Source organism: Bombina bombina, chromosome 9 (genome assembly GCF_027579735.1).
Source record: "Bombina bombina isolate aBomBom1 chromosome 9, aBomBom1.pri, whole genome shotgun sequence".
NCBI lineage: Eukaryota > Metazoa > Chordata > Amphibia > Anura > Bombinatoridae > Bombina > Bombina bombina.
Window position 1 is genome coordinate 163,385,796 of NC_069507.1, and position 19,779 is coordinate 163,405,574.

At 35.4% G+C, this 19,779-nt stretch overlaps 1 protein-coding gene across 1 annotated transcript in view; it reads left to right on the forward strand.

The window, feature by feature from the left end:
• SEMA4G (semaphorin 4G) overlaps positions 1-19,779 on the forward strand; it is a 531,345-nt gene that overhangs the window by 204,889 nt on the left and 306,677 nt on the right. The window contains exon 3 of the mRNA XM_053692470.1: positions 4,413-4,561. Within this exon, the coding sequence (XP_053548445.1) occupies positions 4,413-4,561 (149 nt within the window). The remainder of the gene's footprint in view (positions 1-4,412; positions 4,562-19,779) is intronic.

A 19,779-nucleotide genomic window follows, 5' to 3' on the forward strand; every position in this document is an offset into this window, starting at 1 on the left:
CTGGTTTCCCCCATCACCCTTAGGGAGACTTTTACAAATTAAAACCGAAAGAGAAGCAGTCTTCCTTTACATCCTATACATTAACAAGTTGCATGTAGACACAATATACGCAGTGCTTATATACACACACATACCAGATGTTTACACACACACACACACATATATATATATATATATATATATATATACACACACATACCAGATGTTTACACACACACACACACATATATATATATATATATATATATACACATACCAGATGTTTACACATACACACACACATATATATATATATATATATATATATATATACACACACACATACACACATACATACATACACACACACACACACATACATACATACATACATACATTCATTAATACATACATTCATTAATTCATACATAGACACACATACATACATACATTCATACATACACACATTCATTAATTCATACATACACATACACACACACACACACACACATACATACATACATACATACATACATACATACATTCATTCATACATACACACACATACATACATACATACATACATACATTCATTAATTCATACATACACACAAACACACACAATATACGCAGTGCTTATTTACACACACATACATACACACACATACCAGATGTTTATACACACACACACACACACATTCATTAATTCATACATACAAACACACACACACACACACAATATACACAGTGCTTATATACACACAAACACATACATACATACACACATACTAGATGTTTACATATACACATACACACGCACACATACATACATACATACATACATACTAGATGTTTACACACACATATACACACATACATACACACATACTAGATGTTTACATGCATACATACATACATACACATGCATACACACATACATACACACACACGCACATACATTCATTAATTCATACATACAAACACACACACACATATATATATATATATACACATACATACACACACACACACACATACATACATACATACATACATACACACACACACACATACATACACACATACATTCATTAATTCATACATACACACAAACACACACACAATATACGCAGTGCTTATATACACACACATACATACACACACATACCAGTTGTTTATACACACACATACATTCATTAATTCATACATACAAACACACACACACACACAATATACACAGTGCTTACATACACACACATACATACATACACACATACTAGATGTTTACATATACACATACACACACATTCATACATACACACATACTAGATGTTTACACACACATACACACACATACATACACACATACTATATGTTTACATACATACACATGCATACACACACATACATACATACATACATACACACACACACATACATACACATACTAGATGTTTACATACGCACACATATACATACATACATATATACACACATACATACATACATACACACACATACTAGATGTTTACACACACACACACACATATACACACATACATACATATACACACACATACATATACACACACATACACACATACACATACATACATACATACATACACACATACACACACATACTAGATGTTTACATACACACATATATACATGCATACATACAGACATACACACACATACACATACACACACACATACTAGATGTTTACATACACACACACACACACACATATATATATATATATATATATATATATACACACACACTCATTCATTCATACACATACTAGATGTTTACATACACACACACATACATATATATTCATACACACACACATACTAGATGTTTACATACACACACACACATACATATATATATATATATATATACACACACATACATACACACACACATACTAGATGTTTACATACACACACACATATATATATATATATATATATATATATATATATATATATATATACACACACATACATACACACACACATACTAGATGTTTACATACACATACACACACATTGTCTTTGTATTTATATAAATATGCTCTATATAAACAAGTAGCAGTGGGAGGTTATTTCCAGTGCTTGGAATACAATGCTGCTTGCCTGATTACTTTATCACTTTAATGTTTTTATAGTTACGTATTATGACATGAATGACTATTTACTATTTTAACTGATTGTGTAGGAAGAATATTTTTTTTTTTTGTTTAATCATAACTTTAATTTTTTATTTTTTAAACATAACATGATATGCGCTTGCATCGTTTTGGTAATAAAGTAAATCATGTCCCTTGCTAATGGGTTAATCGAGGAGACAATAAATTAGCTAAAGGCCTAGTAGGTTTCTCTGAAAGGGTGATAAACTAAATAAAATGTTCTATTAAACATACAAATGTACAGCATTTTCCTTTTCACATTAGAAAATGTTAACATGTTTCAGCAAAACCATTTAAATTAATATAGGGAATAAAAGGAAATGCAGGGTTGTGCACAACTGACGGTTTATAGTTCACAGGGGTTAATAAGGACTGCCGCCACAGCTGTGATGGTGATCAGGGACATGACTCCACAGCATGAAAAAACAAAGTAGTTTTATTCAAGAGAAGAGCATTCATTTAATACAACTCTAAGGATTTTTACCAGAGAAAGAAGGCTCCCGGTTTATTCTAATACAATGATTATTTTATTCACAAAGGAATTTCCACAAGAAATACATTCTACTCTTTACACATCCATTTGTCTAACTGAAATCCAAATCACTTATAATGAAACATCACATTCCTTAGCCAAAATCAGACTTTCCACTGAAGTTTAAAAATAAATAATAAAAATAACTAGATTTTTCTTCTCCCCAGAATCCCTAGGCATCTGTGTGTTGTGAACCACAAGGAGCAGTGTGTTGCCTAAGGGCACTGATAAAATATTGTTGCAGTTTTATTTAATGGTAAAACTATGTTTTAAAGAAGCTTAGCAACAGCATTCTAAGCATTTGCTAAAATATCCCAAATGAATCCAGTGATCCCAACAGACAAGACGAGCAGTATAAACTATAAAGCATAGTACAGATGCACGGTAGGCACTTCCTGGATTTGTAGAAAACAAAATAATAAACAATAACATTTGATTTAAAATTTGCTATATATCCAGTGAGTGCATATTATTGTACTTCTATATATGCAGTATAGCTATTTTTTCTTTTAGTCTGTTTCTTTGTGTGTGTGTGTGTATCTGAGTCTTTGTATGTTACTGATTGTTTTGTGTCTTTTAATGTGTATGTGTCTCAGGAGTGTTTCTGTGTGTCTGAGGTTTTTTGAGTGTGTGTGAGTATTTCTGTATTTCTTGATTGTGAGTACGTTTCTGTGTGTCTTCATATTTCTGTATGTCTGTGAGTTTGTGTGTGCCTTTGAATGTTTTTGTGTGTCTATGAGTGTGTGTATGTGTATTCCTGAATGTTTATGCAGACTCTTAAGTATCCAACAATTGAACCTCTATCGGGTTCATACATATTTTTATGGGGCTTTGATACCAGCGACTGACCCCACTGCATGTCACTGTTGCCTCCTGTGATAGAAGTAGGGCACTTCCACAGATCTGTGATGTTAACTTGCTTTTTTGACAGCTGTACCATGCACTCAAGTTTAGCTCACATAATAGATAGTGAAGTGTTACATTTTTGCCGTTTTTTTGCACAGTTTAAAAGTTACATAACAAATATAAGCTCCAAGATGGCCGCCAGTGTCAAGATGCAGAGCTTCACTAACTGATAATTGAAATGGATTAAAATAAGAGAATGACTTTGAAGAAAGCTGCAGGCACAGGATAAAAAAGTAGCACGAAGAGTACTAACCACGCTACTGTAGTTGTACTCGGCAGTTTAATATCCCTTTAAAGGGACACTTAACTTAAAATTAAACTTTAATGATTCAGCTAGAGCATGCAGTTTTAAAAAATCTTTACAATTTACTTCCATTATCAATTTCTGCACAGTCATTTTATATGCACACTTTGAAGCACCAGCTCCTATTGAGCATGTGCAATAGTTCACAGTGTACACAAAAGAGGCTGTTATTTGTTGATAGCTGTCACGTGATGCAAGGGGCAGGGAAATGGAAAGAAAATTAAAATTTTGTCCTAAAATAACATCTTTTTCTTATTTGAATTTTACAGTGTTATTGGATTGTCTTACTTACACATTTTTTGCTTGTCCCATTTTACTGTATTTACTGGTCCTTTAGCTAGTATTTAGTTTAACCCTTTTATAAAACAATGCCTATCCTTGTGAATACTGACAAATTTAATTTTAACTGTAATGTTTTCTCATCACTAAGTATAGGCGGTGAGTCCCAAAATCTTGTGTTTATGCTATGTTTATGATGTTTCTTCCACAGAACTTTCTGACGTAAAACCGTTCCACCGTAGTGTAAAGAATTACAGTACATTACTTCTGGAGGATGAAAATGGGATCCTTTATGTGGGTGCACGAGGAGCCATATTTGCCCTCAATTCCAGTGATATTTCCTACGAATCACAGAAAGCTGTAAGTACTTTTTAAAATTATAATTATTACATTTTGCAACTTATGTTGACTTTATAAATTCAGTATAATTGGATTCACGAGCAGAATCTAAACAAACATAACTGATAGAATATTGTTATTATTTTAGTTTCAATTGTTTGCTTTTATAAACACATTAAGTTACATTATTTTCTTTATTTGTTACATCTAGAAGAATTTTAAAATGTTTTACAGGTTTTTATTTTTTGTAATTCAGATAGAACATACCTTTTTTTTCAAAAAATTTGAATTTACTTTTATTATCAAATTTACTTTGTTCCCATGGTATTCTTTGTTGAAGAGATACCTAGATAGGCATCTTGAGCACTACATAGCAGGAAATAGAGCTGTCATCTAGTGCTCTTGCAAGTGGATAACATTTTTGCAAAACTGCTGCCATATAGCACTCAAGAATTAGGCTGGTTCCTAAGCATACATCCCTGCTTTTCAACAAAAGATACCCAGTGAACCAATAAAATTTGATAATAGAATAAAATTAGAAAGTTTTTTTAAAATTGCATGCTCTATCTGATTCATGAAATAAAAATTTGGGGGTTTATATCCCTTTAAGCTTCTGAGCTGTGTTTGAAGTGGGAGATCTCCTTACCCGCCAGTGTGCAATCAGGCCTTAAGACCCATTAACTTGTTCTCTTCAAAATTAAAAGAAGCTGCTTTAACTTAATCTTTTTTTTTTTTCATTTAGAAATGTTTTAACATGTAGATGTGTGATATAAATGTTTAGATTATCCTGCCCCTTTTAAAACATTTTCCTCATTTTCCCTACTTCAGAAATTTCAGTATTAAGTTGTAAGAAAATTTTAAAACAGATGTAATTTTTTTGGGACAATTAAGAGCCACATAGAATATGGGGAAGATAGCCATATGTGTGTGCATGCCATTGGCCTATTTAGGTTTTGTGCTGCCCTAGGCACACAAAATTATGCTGCCCCCAAAGCCCCCCCGTCCCTTTCCTCCAAACAAAATTTTATGTCTTTTTTGGCCATAATATTTTTTGTTCAGGGAGTAAGCTAAACATTTTTTTTATTTTTACTACATTTCCAAAATAAATGTTCACCAGGGTTTGTAAAACACTGGCACACAGACACACACACACACACACACAGACATACATAATCACAGACGCATACACATTGTCACTTGTGCACGCGCACATACATACACACACACATATATATACACGCATACACAGACGCATACATATCTATCTATTGATGCAATATATATAAAAACATCACTAAATAAATAGTGGCGCTGGACATTATATAAATACTGATGCTGGACATTACATGAATGGTGGCGCTGGGCATTACTTGAATAGTGGCGCTGAACAGCTCTATTCCTGTTCTTCCCTGCACACCCTGCAGCATCTGTAAATCATAAATGTCCAGGAAAACATGACTGAGGTGCCAACTCTATGTGGCACAGTGGTGTTCCAGGTGGGCATACTTGTGCATGAATAGTGGCACTGAGCACTACATGAATACTAGCACTGGGCATTACATGAATTGTGGCGCTAAACATTACATGAATAGTGGCACTGGGCACTACATGAATACTGGCGCTGGGCATTACATGAATAGTGGTGTTGGAAATTACATCAATAGTGGTGCTGGGCATTACATCAATAGTGGCACTGGGCATTACATCAATAGTGGCACTGGGCATTACATCAATAGTGGCGCTGGGCATTACATCAATAGTGGCGCAGGGCATTACATGAATAGTGGCGCTGGGCATTACATGAATAGTGGCACTGGGCATTACATGAATAGTGGCGCTGGGCATTACATGAATAGTGGCACTGGGCATTACATGAATAGTGGCGCTGGGCATTACATGAATAGTGGCACTGGGCACTACATGAATAGTGGCGCTGGACATTACTTGAATAGTGGTGCTGGGCACTACATGAATAGTGGCACTGGGCACTACATGAATAGTGGCGCTGGACATTACTTGAATAGTGGTGCTGGGCACTACATGAATAGTGGCACTGGGCACTACATGAATAGTGGCGCTGGACATTACATGAATAGTGGCGCTGAACAGCTCTATTCCTGTTCTTCCCTGCACACCCTGCAGCATCTGCAAATCATAAATGTCCAGGAGAACATGACTGAGGTGCCAACTATATGTGGCACAGTGGTGTTCCGGGTGTGCATACTTGTACATAAATAGTGGCGCTGGGCACTACATGAATAGTGGCGCTGGGCATTACATGAATAGTGGCGCTGGGCATTACATGAATAGTGGCGCTGGGCATTACATGAATAGTGGCTCTGGACATTACACGAATTTCCCTGCACACCCTGCAGCATGTGTAAATCATAAATGTCCAGGAAAACATGGCTGAGGTGCCAACTCTATAGCACAGTGGTGTTCCAGGTGTGCATACGCATACTTGCACCTACTTCTCTCTCCTTTTTGTCCCTTTCCTGCACCCCCCCCCAAACTTGCTCTGATAATTAAACTTCTTTAAATGGTTTATGATGGAATTATATGTACAAGCACAGTGCTGCCAGAATTACAAGGAGGCAGAAGGTTTTGCCTGCACGACCTGCAGCATCTCAGTACCTGTCTGTTTTAAAGGTACATTAAGCTGAAATGTGAACAAACATAGAAAACAAAGGTACATGGAATACTAACACACAAGCAGAAAGTTTGGTGCTCGGTTAAACATTCTAATGGAGTGGGAAATGTTAAATTAGTATTCAATAAAAAGATCCCTCATGCACAAGTCGTTGCATACATTTTATTGTAAGCCGGAGATCCGTTATTCATTATATAAGAATGGGCTCAGTTTGACAGTTAATTAGACTTTGAGATGGGCTTGGGTAGTATTGCTTATGGTTGAACAAGTGCCAAAATCGCAACCAAATTTTTAGGTTACCGCTCCCTAGAAGAAAAAGATGCAAAATGTGTTTTCACTTAAAGGGACACTGTACTATAAAATTAGTTTATTCGTAATGTGTTCCAAATGGCTTGTTTTACTTAGTGCAGAGTATTAAATGTATGGATATTTGTTCTTTCATGTTTATTTCTGTATTTGAATTAGCTGTTTTTTTCTGATTAAAACCATGACTTAAGACATGCCCAAAAACAGTGGGCTGCGCCTGCAAGAATTTGTTAGGTATTAAACTGCTAATTATGGCTGAGCGTTGAATAAACACAAGCAGCTATTTGACATACAAAATCTTTCCTTCAGGCCCCCTCACTGGGAGATTAAAGGGACATTGTTCACTAGATTTTTCTTTGCATAAATGTTTTCTAGAAGATGATCCATTTATATAGCCCATATGTATAGTTTTGCTTATTTTTTAAACATTGTGCTGATTTTTAGACTTCTAATCAAGCCCCAAAGTTTTAGAAGTTGTCTACTTACTCCAGCTTGCTCCTGTTTGTGAAAAGGGTCAACAGTGCTAAACTGGGAGCTTCTAAGTAAGTTTCTAAAAGGTTTTATACTGGATTTTTAGATCAGTATCTGTGCATATTCTTCTTTATAATAGTGTCTTTTACATGCAGTTATATGAAAATGGGTGTATACTGCCCCTTTAATCAGTGCTATTGTCTTCTGTTTACATAGCTTTTGTAAAGAGACAATGTTTGTTCATATGTTCAGTGTAGGTGGGGATACAACAGTCAGAAATAGCCATTTTAAATAAAGGTAAAGTAGCTATTTGCAAACTATTAAATACACTCCAGTTGGTAAAGTGGACATTTGGGAACACATTAAAGAGGAGAAGATTTAGTATGTCCCTTTAAATGTGCTCCAAATTGCTTGTTATACCTACCGCAGTGTATTAAATGTATGGCAAATGTTTCCTTCCTGTTTATTTCTGGGTTTGAAATAGGGGTTATTTTTCTCGTTAAAGTCATCACCTAGAGCATGCCCATAACAATGGGCTGAGCCTGCAAGTATTGCAGACCTGCTACTGTTATATATGTTAGATATCGAAATTCTAATTATGGCTGGTGGGTTGAATAAGCACAACCAGCTGTTTCACATACAAAATCTCTCCCTCATACCCCCCACTGAATATATATACATATGCAATTTTCATGTAATTAAGGGGTTTTGCAGTGTAATTAAAGTTTTAAAGGAACAGTGTACATCAATTTTTATATAACTGAATGTAATAGACACTACTATAAAGAATAATATGCACAGATACTGATCTAAAAATCCAGTATAAAACCTTTTAAAAACGTACTTAGAATCTCCCAGTTTAGCATTGTTGATGATGTTAGGCTGGGACACCCACTGAAAGGGGCTGGGAAAACAAAGAGTAGACACCCCCCCCCCTGCATATGAAAAGACAGATAACATAAACAGGAGTCAGCAGTAGTCTGTAAACGTATGTTTACATCTGACACTGTGGGGCTTAGTTAGGAGTCTGAAAATCAGCACAATGTTCTTAAAAATAGGCAAAACTATACATTGCTACAAAAACACTACCAGATGGGCTATATAAATGGATCATCTACAAAACATTTATGCAAATAAAAATCTAGTGTACAATGTCCCTTTAAAGTTTAATGAAGATAAAATGACTGGCTTTGTATTTAGTAGGATGTGCGTGGTCTCTCCCTTACTTAAAGGGCCATGATATCCTTAAAATAATATGCTCTAACAAATTAGAGCATGTCATTTTTTTTACTATCGACCTTACACTACTGTGTGTTTAACCCCTGCAAGAGGGTTAAACAGACAGTAGAAGCACTGCTGGCCTGAGTGGAAACCACCTCTGATCCAATCAGCAGTTATGTCGAACGACTCAGATGTGTAACTAGTGCTTCTGTTTGGATCAGCAGCAGTTTCTGCTTGGGACGTACAGTGCTCTGCAGGTCCTAAGCAGTACTTCAGCTGTGTGTTTAACAACACAGTAGTAAAGGGTCAATAATCTTAAAATTACATACTCTAACGGGTTAGAGCTTGTAATTTTTTTGATTATTATGGCCCTTTAAATATTAATTAATACAACTACATCACTATCTTGAGACCCATCGCTGCAGTTAATCTGAACTACAGTTTTGCAGTAACTTGCACCCTTGAGCTTGGTACACTGGATTTAATTTACTAGCCTTACACAACTTATTAAATTATAAATTACCCACCAATATAGAGCCAGATTACAAGTGGAGCGATATTTAACGCTCCTGTTTGAGCACTAACTCTGCAAGACGTAAGGTTTTTGAGCACTCTCATATTACAAGTTGAAAATAAGCTGTTTCCGCTTATGCGCTAACCCAACACACTTTAAAAGCCGAACTTCAAATATTGCACGTTCAATAACCTATTCCTCCATAGAAGTCAATGGAGCAAAAAAGTGGGGGAAAAAATCACCCTTCTTGCGCGCAAACACGATTGCATGTTCTCAAGTGCGCTAAGCCGACATGACAATATGAATATTTCACATTCCAATGTTCTGCTATTAACATAATATTCATAAATACATGTTTCTACATATATCTGATTTTTTTTTTGCGCAAATATATATTTATACCTATATATATTTAGATGATTATATATAGGTATAGATATATACAGATATATATCGGAATATCTATTTATAAATGCATAGAACAAATAAATACATAGAACATATTGCCCTATGTGCAGAACATTGGAATGTAAAATATTTACAGTAAATATACAGCATAACACTTTATTAAATATGAATGTTGCATAAATAAGTTTACTTGTTTTCATGTACATATATATTCTATATGTGTACATATGTATTCATGTGTATATATGTCTGTAAATACATATATACATATATAAATACATATGTACACACATATATACATATAAATATACATACATATACATATTTAGACATGTATATGTATGTATCTCTATGTCAAAGCCATTTGCAGTCTTTTTTTCCCCTTTAACCTGAGACCTCATAGCTTTGAGCCCATATAACTTTTTTTGCAATTTTTTTAAAATATTTTGATAGATTGTGTTATTATGAGTGTAACTATACTTTGTAATGTATTATTGATATATTTTGTGACACTTTTTGTTTCGTAACAGTTAACCAGTGCTCTGAAATTGCACTATCCTGATAAGCAGTAACGTATATTGCGCTATACCCGATCGCGTTCACTTTCAAATTGTAATACTAGCGAAAAACCTGATGCGCGCTAACACCTGTAATAAACCCGTTTCACTTGAGCGTAACTGTTAGCACTCCACTCGTAATCTAGCCCATAATGTGTAATGCATAATTGGATTTTTTTTATCACATGCTCTATCTAAACTATGAAAGTTACATATTAATTTTATTGTCTCTTTAATTGTGTACTCTTTTCTCAATCCAATTTGCAGCTCTGGGCATATCACGTAGAGGGTATAGTTTTGCTTGTTATGAAACTAAGTGCTAGACATGAAAGAATGTGGTGAGACTCTTGCAATCACTCACATTGCATAATCTTAGCATATCTAAGACTGATGTTAAAAAGACAGTTTACTCTAGATTCTTTATTATATAAAATGATAGATAGTCCATTCAGTACCCATTCCCCAGTTTTGCATAACCAACACAGTTATAATGATACACTTTTTATCTCTGTGATTACCTTGTATCTAAGCCTCTGTAGACTGCCCATTATCTCAGTTCTTTTGACAGACTTGCATTTTAGCCAACCAGCGCTGATTCACAAATAACTCCAGGTGAGTGAGCACAATGTTATTTATATGGCACACATGAACTAGTGATGTCTAGGTGTAAAAAACTGTCAAAATGCAATGAGATAAGAGACAGCCTTCAAGTGCTTAGAAAATAGCATATGAGCCTCCATAGAATTGATAAAAGTAAACTGAAAAGTTGTTTAAAATTGCTTGCCCTATCTGAATCATGGAATTTTGATGACACTGTTCCGTTAAGTCATTACTTTCATTAGGTGTACTTCGATCCTTCATTTTTCCAATAAGTAGCGTTTTACGTTAGCCAAACTCTACACTCCGTTTGCTTTAGTTGAAGGAGCCGATCTGGGGTTAAGTCTGCAGAAAACAAAGCCAGTCACGGTCATTATGTTCGTATAAAGTGCTTTGCTTCACAGTTCTTATATGCTGAAGCCCATAAGGGACAGGGATGTGGCAAGGTTAGCCTCAAGAAGTCTGCTGTGTGCATTTCCAAATTTTGCAAATTAGAAAATTTAAAAGAGCTACATTACATGAAATGAGGGCAAAATAGATAATGAAAGCATGCACCAAAGTTGTTTCATTATGTATAGCTAAACCTTTTATTTTACAATCTGTGTGTTTACTGTCTATTTAATAAAGAAGTCACCATAGCATAATATTGAAATTGCTGCTCTCTCTCTTACCGTACTAAATGGACAGCAATTTACTATTTGATAAGATGGCTAGTAATATGGGTAATGGATCTATATACAGGTGAAACTCGAAAAATTTGAATATCGTGCAAAAGTTCATTTATTTCACTAATGCAACTTAAAAGGTGAAACTAATATATGATATAGACTCATTACATGCAAAGCAAGATAGTTCAAGCCGTGATTTGTCATAATTGTTATGATTATGGATTACAGCTCATGAAAACCCCAAATCCACAATCTCAGAAAATTAGAATATTGTGAAAAGGTGCAATATTCTAGACTCAGTGTCCCACTCTAAATCAGCTAATTAAGCCATAACACCTGCAAAGGGTTCCTGAGCCTTTAAATGGTCTCTCAGTCTGGTTCAGTAGGAATCACAATCATGGGAAAGACTGCTGAACTGACAGTTGTGCAGAAAACCATCATTGACACCCTCCATAAGGAGGGAAAGCCTCAAAAGGTAATTGCAAAAGAAGTTGGATGTTCCCAAAGTGCTGTATCAAAGCACATTAATAGAAAGTTATGTGGAAGAAAAAGGTGCACAAGCAGCAGGGATGACCGCAGCCTGGAGAGGATTGTCAGGAAAAGGCCATTCAAAAGAGTAGGGGACTTTCACAAGAGCCACCACACACAGACGGATCCTGGACATGGGCTTCAAATCTCGTATTCCTCTTGTCAAGCCACTCCTGAACAACAAACAACGCCAGAAGCGTCTTACCTGGGCTAAAGAAAAACAGACCTGGTCTGTTGCTCAGTGGTCCAAAGTCCTCTTTTCTGATGAGAGCAAATTTTGCATCTCATTTGGAAACCAAGGACCCAGAGTATGGAGGAAGAATGGAGAGGCACACACTGCAAGATGCTTGAAGTCCAGTGTGAAGTTTCCACAGTCTGTGTTGATTTGGGGAGCCATGTCATCTGCTGGTGTTGGTCCACTGTGCTTCATTAAGTCCAGGGTCAACGCAGCCATCTACCAGGAGATTTTGGAGCACTTCATGCTTCCTTCTGCAGGCAAGCTCTATGGGGATGCTGACTTCTTTTTCCAGGAGGACTTGGCACCTGCCCACACTGCCAAAAGCACCAAAACCTGGTTCAATGACCATGGGATTACTGTGCTTGATTGGCCAGCAAACTCGCCTGACCTGAACCCCATAGATAATCTATGGGGCATTGCCAAGAGAAAGATGAGAGACATGAGACCGAACAATGCAGAAGAGCTGAAGGCCGCTATTGAAGCATCCTGGTCTTCCATAACACCTCAGCAGTGCCACAGGCTGATAGCTTCCATGCCACGCCGCATTGAGTCAGTAATTGCTGCAAAAGGGGCCCAAGCCAAGTATTGAGTATATACAGTATGCATGCTTATACTTTTAAGAGGTCCGATATTGTTCTACAGGTATGTACAATCCTTGTTTTATTGATTGCATGTAATAATCTAATTTTCTGAGATTGTGGATTTGGGGTTTTCATGAGCTGTAAACTATAATCATCACAATTATGACAAATCACGGCTTGAACTATCTTGCTTTGCATGTAATGAGTCTATCTCATATATTAGTTTCACCTTTTAAGTTGCATTAGTGAAATAAATAACTTTTGCACGATATTCTAATTTTTCGAGTTTCACCTGTACATAACGCTATATTATAATGTTGTATTGCTCAGGATTTGCTAGAAGAATATGCAAATCAAAACTCTCTTTTTGTAGTCTAATAAAAAAAAAAAAAGAATTGTTTAGAAAATAAATATTACTAAACAAATATTTACTGTAAGATCAGAGCAAAATTGGCCTTTCACCAACACATAAAATGTTTCATTATTGTAAGTGAAACATTATTGCAATATACATTCATTATTTATTTTGCTCCCTGTTCCAATTCTTCCCAGGGAGGATTGGGTTAATATTGTTTTAATAATTTGTGAGCTTTTGTTCACCCCCCTCTCCTCCCTCACATTCTCTGTACTCATTTGCTCTTTTAAGGTGGATTATCAGTTTTGCATCAACAATCATGATAGGAAAAACATTCTTTGCAATAGCAGTGAGTATACAAGGTAGTTTAAGTGTGAATATTATTGTGTATATATATATATTTATATTTAGCTATTAGATGGATATTAAAAAGGAATATATGTCTATTTGTCTGTTTATTTAAATACTTGTTAAATGGATACTAAATCCAAAATTGTTCTTTAATGGTTCAGATAGAGCAGGGTTCTTCGAACTTCCCCCCCAAGACCCAGTGCTATGTTACCACATACCTTTTGGGATCCAATTGTTTTACTTGGTCTGAAAATTTCTTAAGAAATAAACAAAATGATAGCTGCAATTTTTGGCAAAGAGACTAAAATATGTGCATGCTTTATTCTTGATTGTAGTTAAATTTGAAAGAGTTGTAAAACGTAATAACACACACACTCTAATACAACACACACACCACACACTCATACAACACACACACAATCATACAACACACACAAACACACCCTTGTACAACAATTTTCATGTAACACACATACCACACACACACACTCATACAACACACACACTTTTATATAACACACACTCACCCCATACACTCTCCTACAACACACACATTTTCATATAACACACACTCTCTCATACAACACACACACAAACTTTCATATTACACGCATAACACACACACACTCATACAACACACACACTCTCATATAACATACACACCACACACACTCATACAACACACATAAACACTCATACAACATACACACACTCTCTCATATTACATACACACCACACACACACACACTAATACAACACACACACACACACACTCTCATACAACACACACACTCTCATACAACACACACACACTCTCATACAACACACACACACTCTCATACAACACACACACACTCTCATACAACACACACACACTCTCATACAACACACACCCCACACACTCTCATACACAACACACGCACAGCACACACACAATCTTATACAATACACCACACACACTACTACAACACACACACAAGTTGTGACCCAGTAGACATGGTGTTGTGACCCAGTAATGGGTCCCGACCTGTGGTTTGAAGAACCCTGAGATAGAGCATACATTTTTACGCAACTTTCTAATTTACTCCTATTATCATTTTTTATTTGTTCTCTTGCTATCATTATTTAAAAAGTAGAAATGTAAAGCTTAGGAGCCAGCCCATTTTTTGGGTGAGAATCACCAAAAAGCAAGCGCTATCCAAGGTGCCGAACCTAAAATGGGCCGACTCCTAAGCTTTACATTCCTGCTTTTTAAATAAAGATAGCAAGAGAACGAATGAAAAATTGATAATAGGAGTAAATTAGAAAGTTGCTTAAAATTGTATACTCTATCTGAATCACGAAAGAAAAAACATTGTGTTTAGTATCCCTTTAAATAATTATTGTGTTGTAATCCACCTCAAAGGGACATTCCAGTCAAAATTTAAATGCGCATAGATTAAAGGGACATTAAACACTTTGAGATGGTAATATAAAATGATAATTGTATATATAAAACAGCTCTGCAATATACTTTCATTATTTATTTTGCTCTCTTTGCCTGTAATTCCATTCTGAAATTGTGAGCTTTTCAGTTCCTGTTATGGAAGTGCAGAACTCTGTTAAATCCAGCACAACCATTGGCTGACACTCTAGTGACCTATTTATAACTGACCCTAATTGGCCACAGCAGAGAAGGTAACACAAGTTACAACATGGCAGCTCCCAGTGTTTTATAGACACTAAAACTTTACACTTATTTTGTCACTTTTTAAACAACTAATGAAACTTTAAAAAATACATCTACATGTTAGTCATGGACTAATCTTTTCTTTGAATGTATCATTTTATCTAGCATGTATTTAGTGTTTAATGTCCCTTTAATTACATCTTTGAACAGAAACATATTTGCAATATACATGTATTGGCAAAATAGCTTATAGTAAAAGTTATAACTGTTTTAGTGTTAATATTGTTCTCTGCACGTGCATGTGAAGCATAGCTAGATATTCTCAGTGTAACAGCGTTTTAAATAATGTAGCTGCTCAGATCATCACTGGGGCTTGTATCATGTCAGCAATGAACAAATTGAGTCATTACCAGATTGTACAAGCTCCTTAGGCTCTCTGAGCAAGTGCTGTGTCTAAAATGCTGGTGCACGTTGCATACTTAAATACACTTTTAAAACAGCTATAGCTTTTATTAGAAGCATTTTTGCTAATACATTTATATTACAAAATTGCTTCTGTTCAATACCGAAATGCACCCATGTGGTTTTCAATTTTGGTGGGAATATCCCTTTAAGGGAATAGAAGAGGGCAGGCTACCCCAGTATCTTTTCTTAACAGCACATGTGCAAACTGAGTTCATGCTGTTTATGTGCATTAGTTTGTGATTGATTAGTAAGGGTTCCTTTGTTCTGGGGGCAGGAAAATCAGTTTTATAGAAAAAAATGAATACGCTCATTTGACAGATTAAAGCTGCATTATCATGCGGCTTACTATTTGTGTTTAATGTCCCTTTAAAGTCTCGTTATTGCATCATTTTGCTTAGTGAAAGTCAACCAGCAAAACTCTCACATTCAGCTGTAAATGAAAGAACAAAAACTAATTTAGCACAATACAAAAGTATCTGCAAAACTATGTAGCAAATGTATTGAACAATATGACACCTGCGTTGTTCAGCTTGTCTAAGTCATGATGAGAGCAGAACATGCAGTCAGAGTGTGTCGCAAGTTTTCTTATGAGTCACACATTTCAACTTTGCCATTAATAATGTGACATGTGTGACCCCTGACCCCACATGCTTGTGACTAGGCATTGGATATTGGCCAAGCCTTGTGTCCTCAGGACAGAGGTAAAACCAACGTGCCTCTCTGTCTGCCAAGTTACACAGTTCATGGTGTGAATCTGAGCTTTAAATTGATGGGTCTGAGACAGTTTTACCTCGACTGCCTTTAATTTAAAGGGACATTGTAGTGCAAAATCACTCTAATTCATTAGCGCATGCAGTTTTGCACTACTGGGCAGTGATTTGTGGGGTTGTGCAACAGCCGCTGCTGATTGTATTACTGGCTGTGTACTGCTCAGGACCAGCAATTCTCTTCAACTTGGAAACAGTAGTTTAGCTATGGGTTTAACCCTTTAGCGTGGGATTAATAAAAATGAATATTTTGAAAAGTTATGTTATTTAGTGGTGCATTAAAGTAATTATGACTTTTAAAGGGACAGTCTAGGCCAAAATAAACTTTCATGATTCAGATAGAGCATGTAATTTGAAACAATTTTCCAATTTACTTTTATCACCAATTTTGCTTTGTTCTCTTGGTATTCTTAGTTGAAAGCTTAACCTAGGAGGTTCATATGCAAATTTCTTAGACCTTGAAGGCCACCTCTTTTCAGAATGCGTTTTAACAGTTTTTCACCACTAGAGGGTGTTAGTTCACATATTTCATATAGATAACACTGTGCTCGTGTATGTGAAGTTATCTGGGAGCAAGCACTGATTGGCTAGACTGCAAGTCTGTCAAAAGAACTGAAATAAAGGGGCAGTTTGCAGAGGCTTAGATACAAGATAATCACAGAGGTTAAAAGTATATTGTTGGTTATGCAAAACTGGGGAATGGGTAATAAAGGGATTATCTATCTTTTAAAAAAATAAAAATTCTGGTGTAGACTGTCCCTTTAAGTATTGCATCTTTGCAAGATTTCTGAATAAAATGTCAGTATCGCTACTGCTATTTTGTTAAAGGGACAGTCTGCACCAGAATTGTTATTGTTTAAAAATATAGATAATCCCTTTATTACCCATTCCCTAGTTTTGCATAACCAACACAGTTATATAAATACACTTTTTACCTCTGTGATTACCTTGTATCTAAGCCTCTGCAAACTGCCCCCTTATTTCAGTTCTTTTGACAGACATCCATTTTAGCCATTTACAGCTGGCTCACTGGATCTCCACGTGCATGAGCACAGTGTTATCTATATGTCACACATGAACTAACACCCTCTAGTGGTGAAAAACTGTTACAATGCCCTGAGAGAAGAGGCGGCCTTCAAGGGCTTTGGAATTTGCATATGAACCTCCTAGGTTTAGCTTTCAACTAAGAAGAGAACAAAGCAAAATTGGTGATAAAAGTAAATTGGAAAATTGTTTAAAATTACATTCTCTATCTGAATCATAAAAGTTTATTTTGGACTAGACTTTCCCTTTAATCGACATTATTAATTACAGTTGGAAGAGTGTATATTTTTTTCTGTATACATAGTAACATAGTAGATGAGGTTGAAAAAAGACTGAAGTCCATCAAATTTAGCCTATACAAGTCTAATATACTTACAAAAAGGCTCCAGTTGAGCTTAAATTAATCCTACTAAAAGGTGACCCATTTAATACAAGCAATCATATCCATGAATTCTGTTTCTAGCCAGAAATGTATCCAAATTTTTTTTTTTTAAATGTATCTAAGGTATTGGCATTCACTACCTCCTTTGGTAATGAGTTCCACAATTTTATTGCTCTTACAGTGAAAAAACGTTTCTGTTGCAGGAGATTAAATCTCCTTTCCTTCAACCTTAAATTGTGACCTTTTGTCACAAACAATTTTCTTGGAATAAACAGAGCTTCTTCCATCTCTGTATATGGGCCTTGAATATATTTATATAAAGTAATCATGTCACCTCTTAAGCGCTTTTTTTCTAGAGAAAATGTAAATGAATGTAAATTTGTTTATGGCTAGCACTGAACTTATATATATATATATATATATATATATATATAGTCTCTTCACAATTTCTATTTTTCATTTATAATTCAAAACTGATATGTGTTTTGATAATAGTGAAGTTTATATATGGAGTTTTGCACATGGCCAGCTAAGATCAGTAATGCAGACATTATATGTCCTAATGATTTAACATATCTAATATTTGCATGAAAACGTCCCTTTAACACTACTTTTATTGCATACATGTTAAGATTTTGTTTTTCACTGTTCTTACAGTATAAATCTAGAACATAATCACATTTCAGTAGTTGCAATTGCGAGAGTTGTTTTTATCTGAGTAAAGTCTGCATCATTTGGCACAGACTGTCGGAGCTGAAAAGTCTTGGCAGGTATCTGCAGCATCTACATATTTTAGCCTGTTTAGGAGAATTGCAAAACTGTTCAGCTGCTGCTAACTCTTTGCTCTAGTAAAGACTCAAGCAACGTTCTGTCTCCGTGTCAGTGATCTTCTTTACATTATATTGCTATTATTAAAGGGACATAGAGGTCAATATTCAACTTTCAGGATTCAAATACTTCCCAGTTTAGTTTTTATTATCAAGTCTATCTATTTCTCTTGGTATTTTTGGTGAAACAGAGCGCTATATAGAGGAGTGCTACACAGAGTTATACAATTGTATACATAAAATAAGTGCTCAAAAAGATACTTGCTAGTTCATTTCATCAGATTCCCAGAGTCTTAATGGAAGTGAATCTTTGTACTGTGTACTCAGTGGTGCAGTTGATGTTAAAGGGACTCTGAACCCAATTTTTTTTTTCTTTCGTGATTCAGATAGAGAATGCAATTTTTAGCAACTTTCTAATTTACTCCTATTATCAAATTTTCTTCATTCTCTTGGTATCTTTATTTGAAAAGCAAGAATGTAAGTTTAGATCCCGGATCATTTTTGGTGAACAACCTGGGTTGTACTTGCTGATTGGTGGATAAATTCACCCACCAATAAACAAGTGCTGTCCAGGGTACTGAACCAATGATGCCTTCTTTTTCAAATAAAGATAGCAAGAGAATGAATAAAAATTAATAGG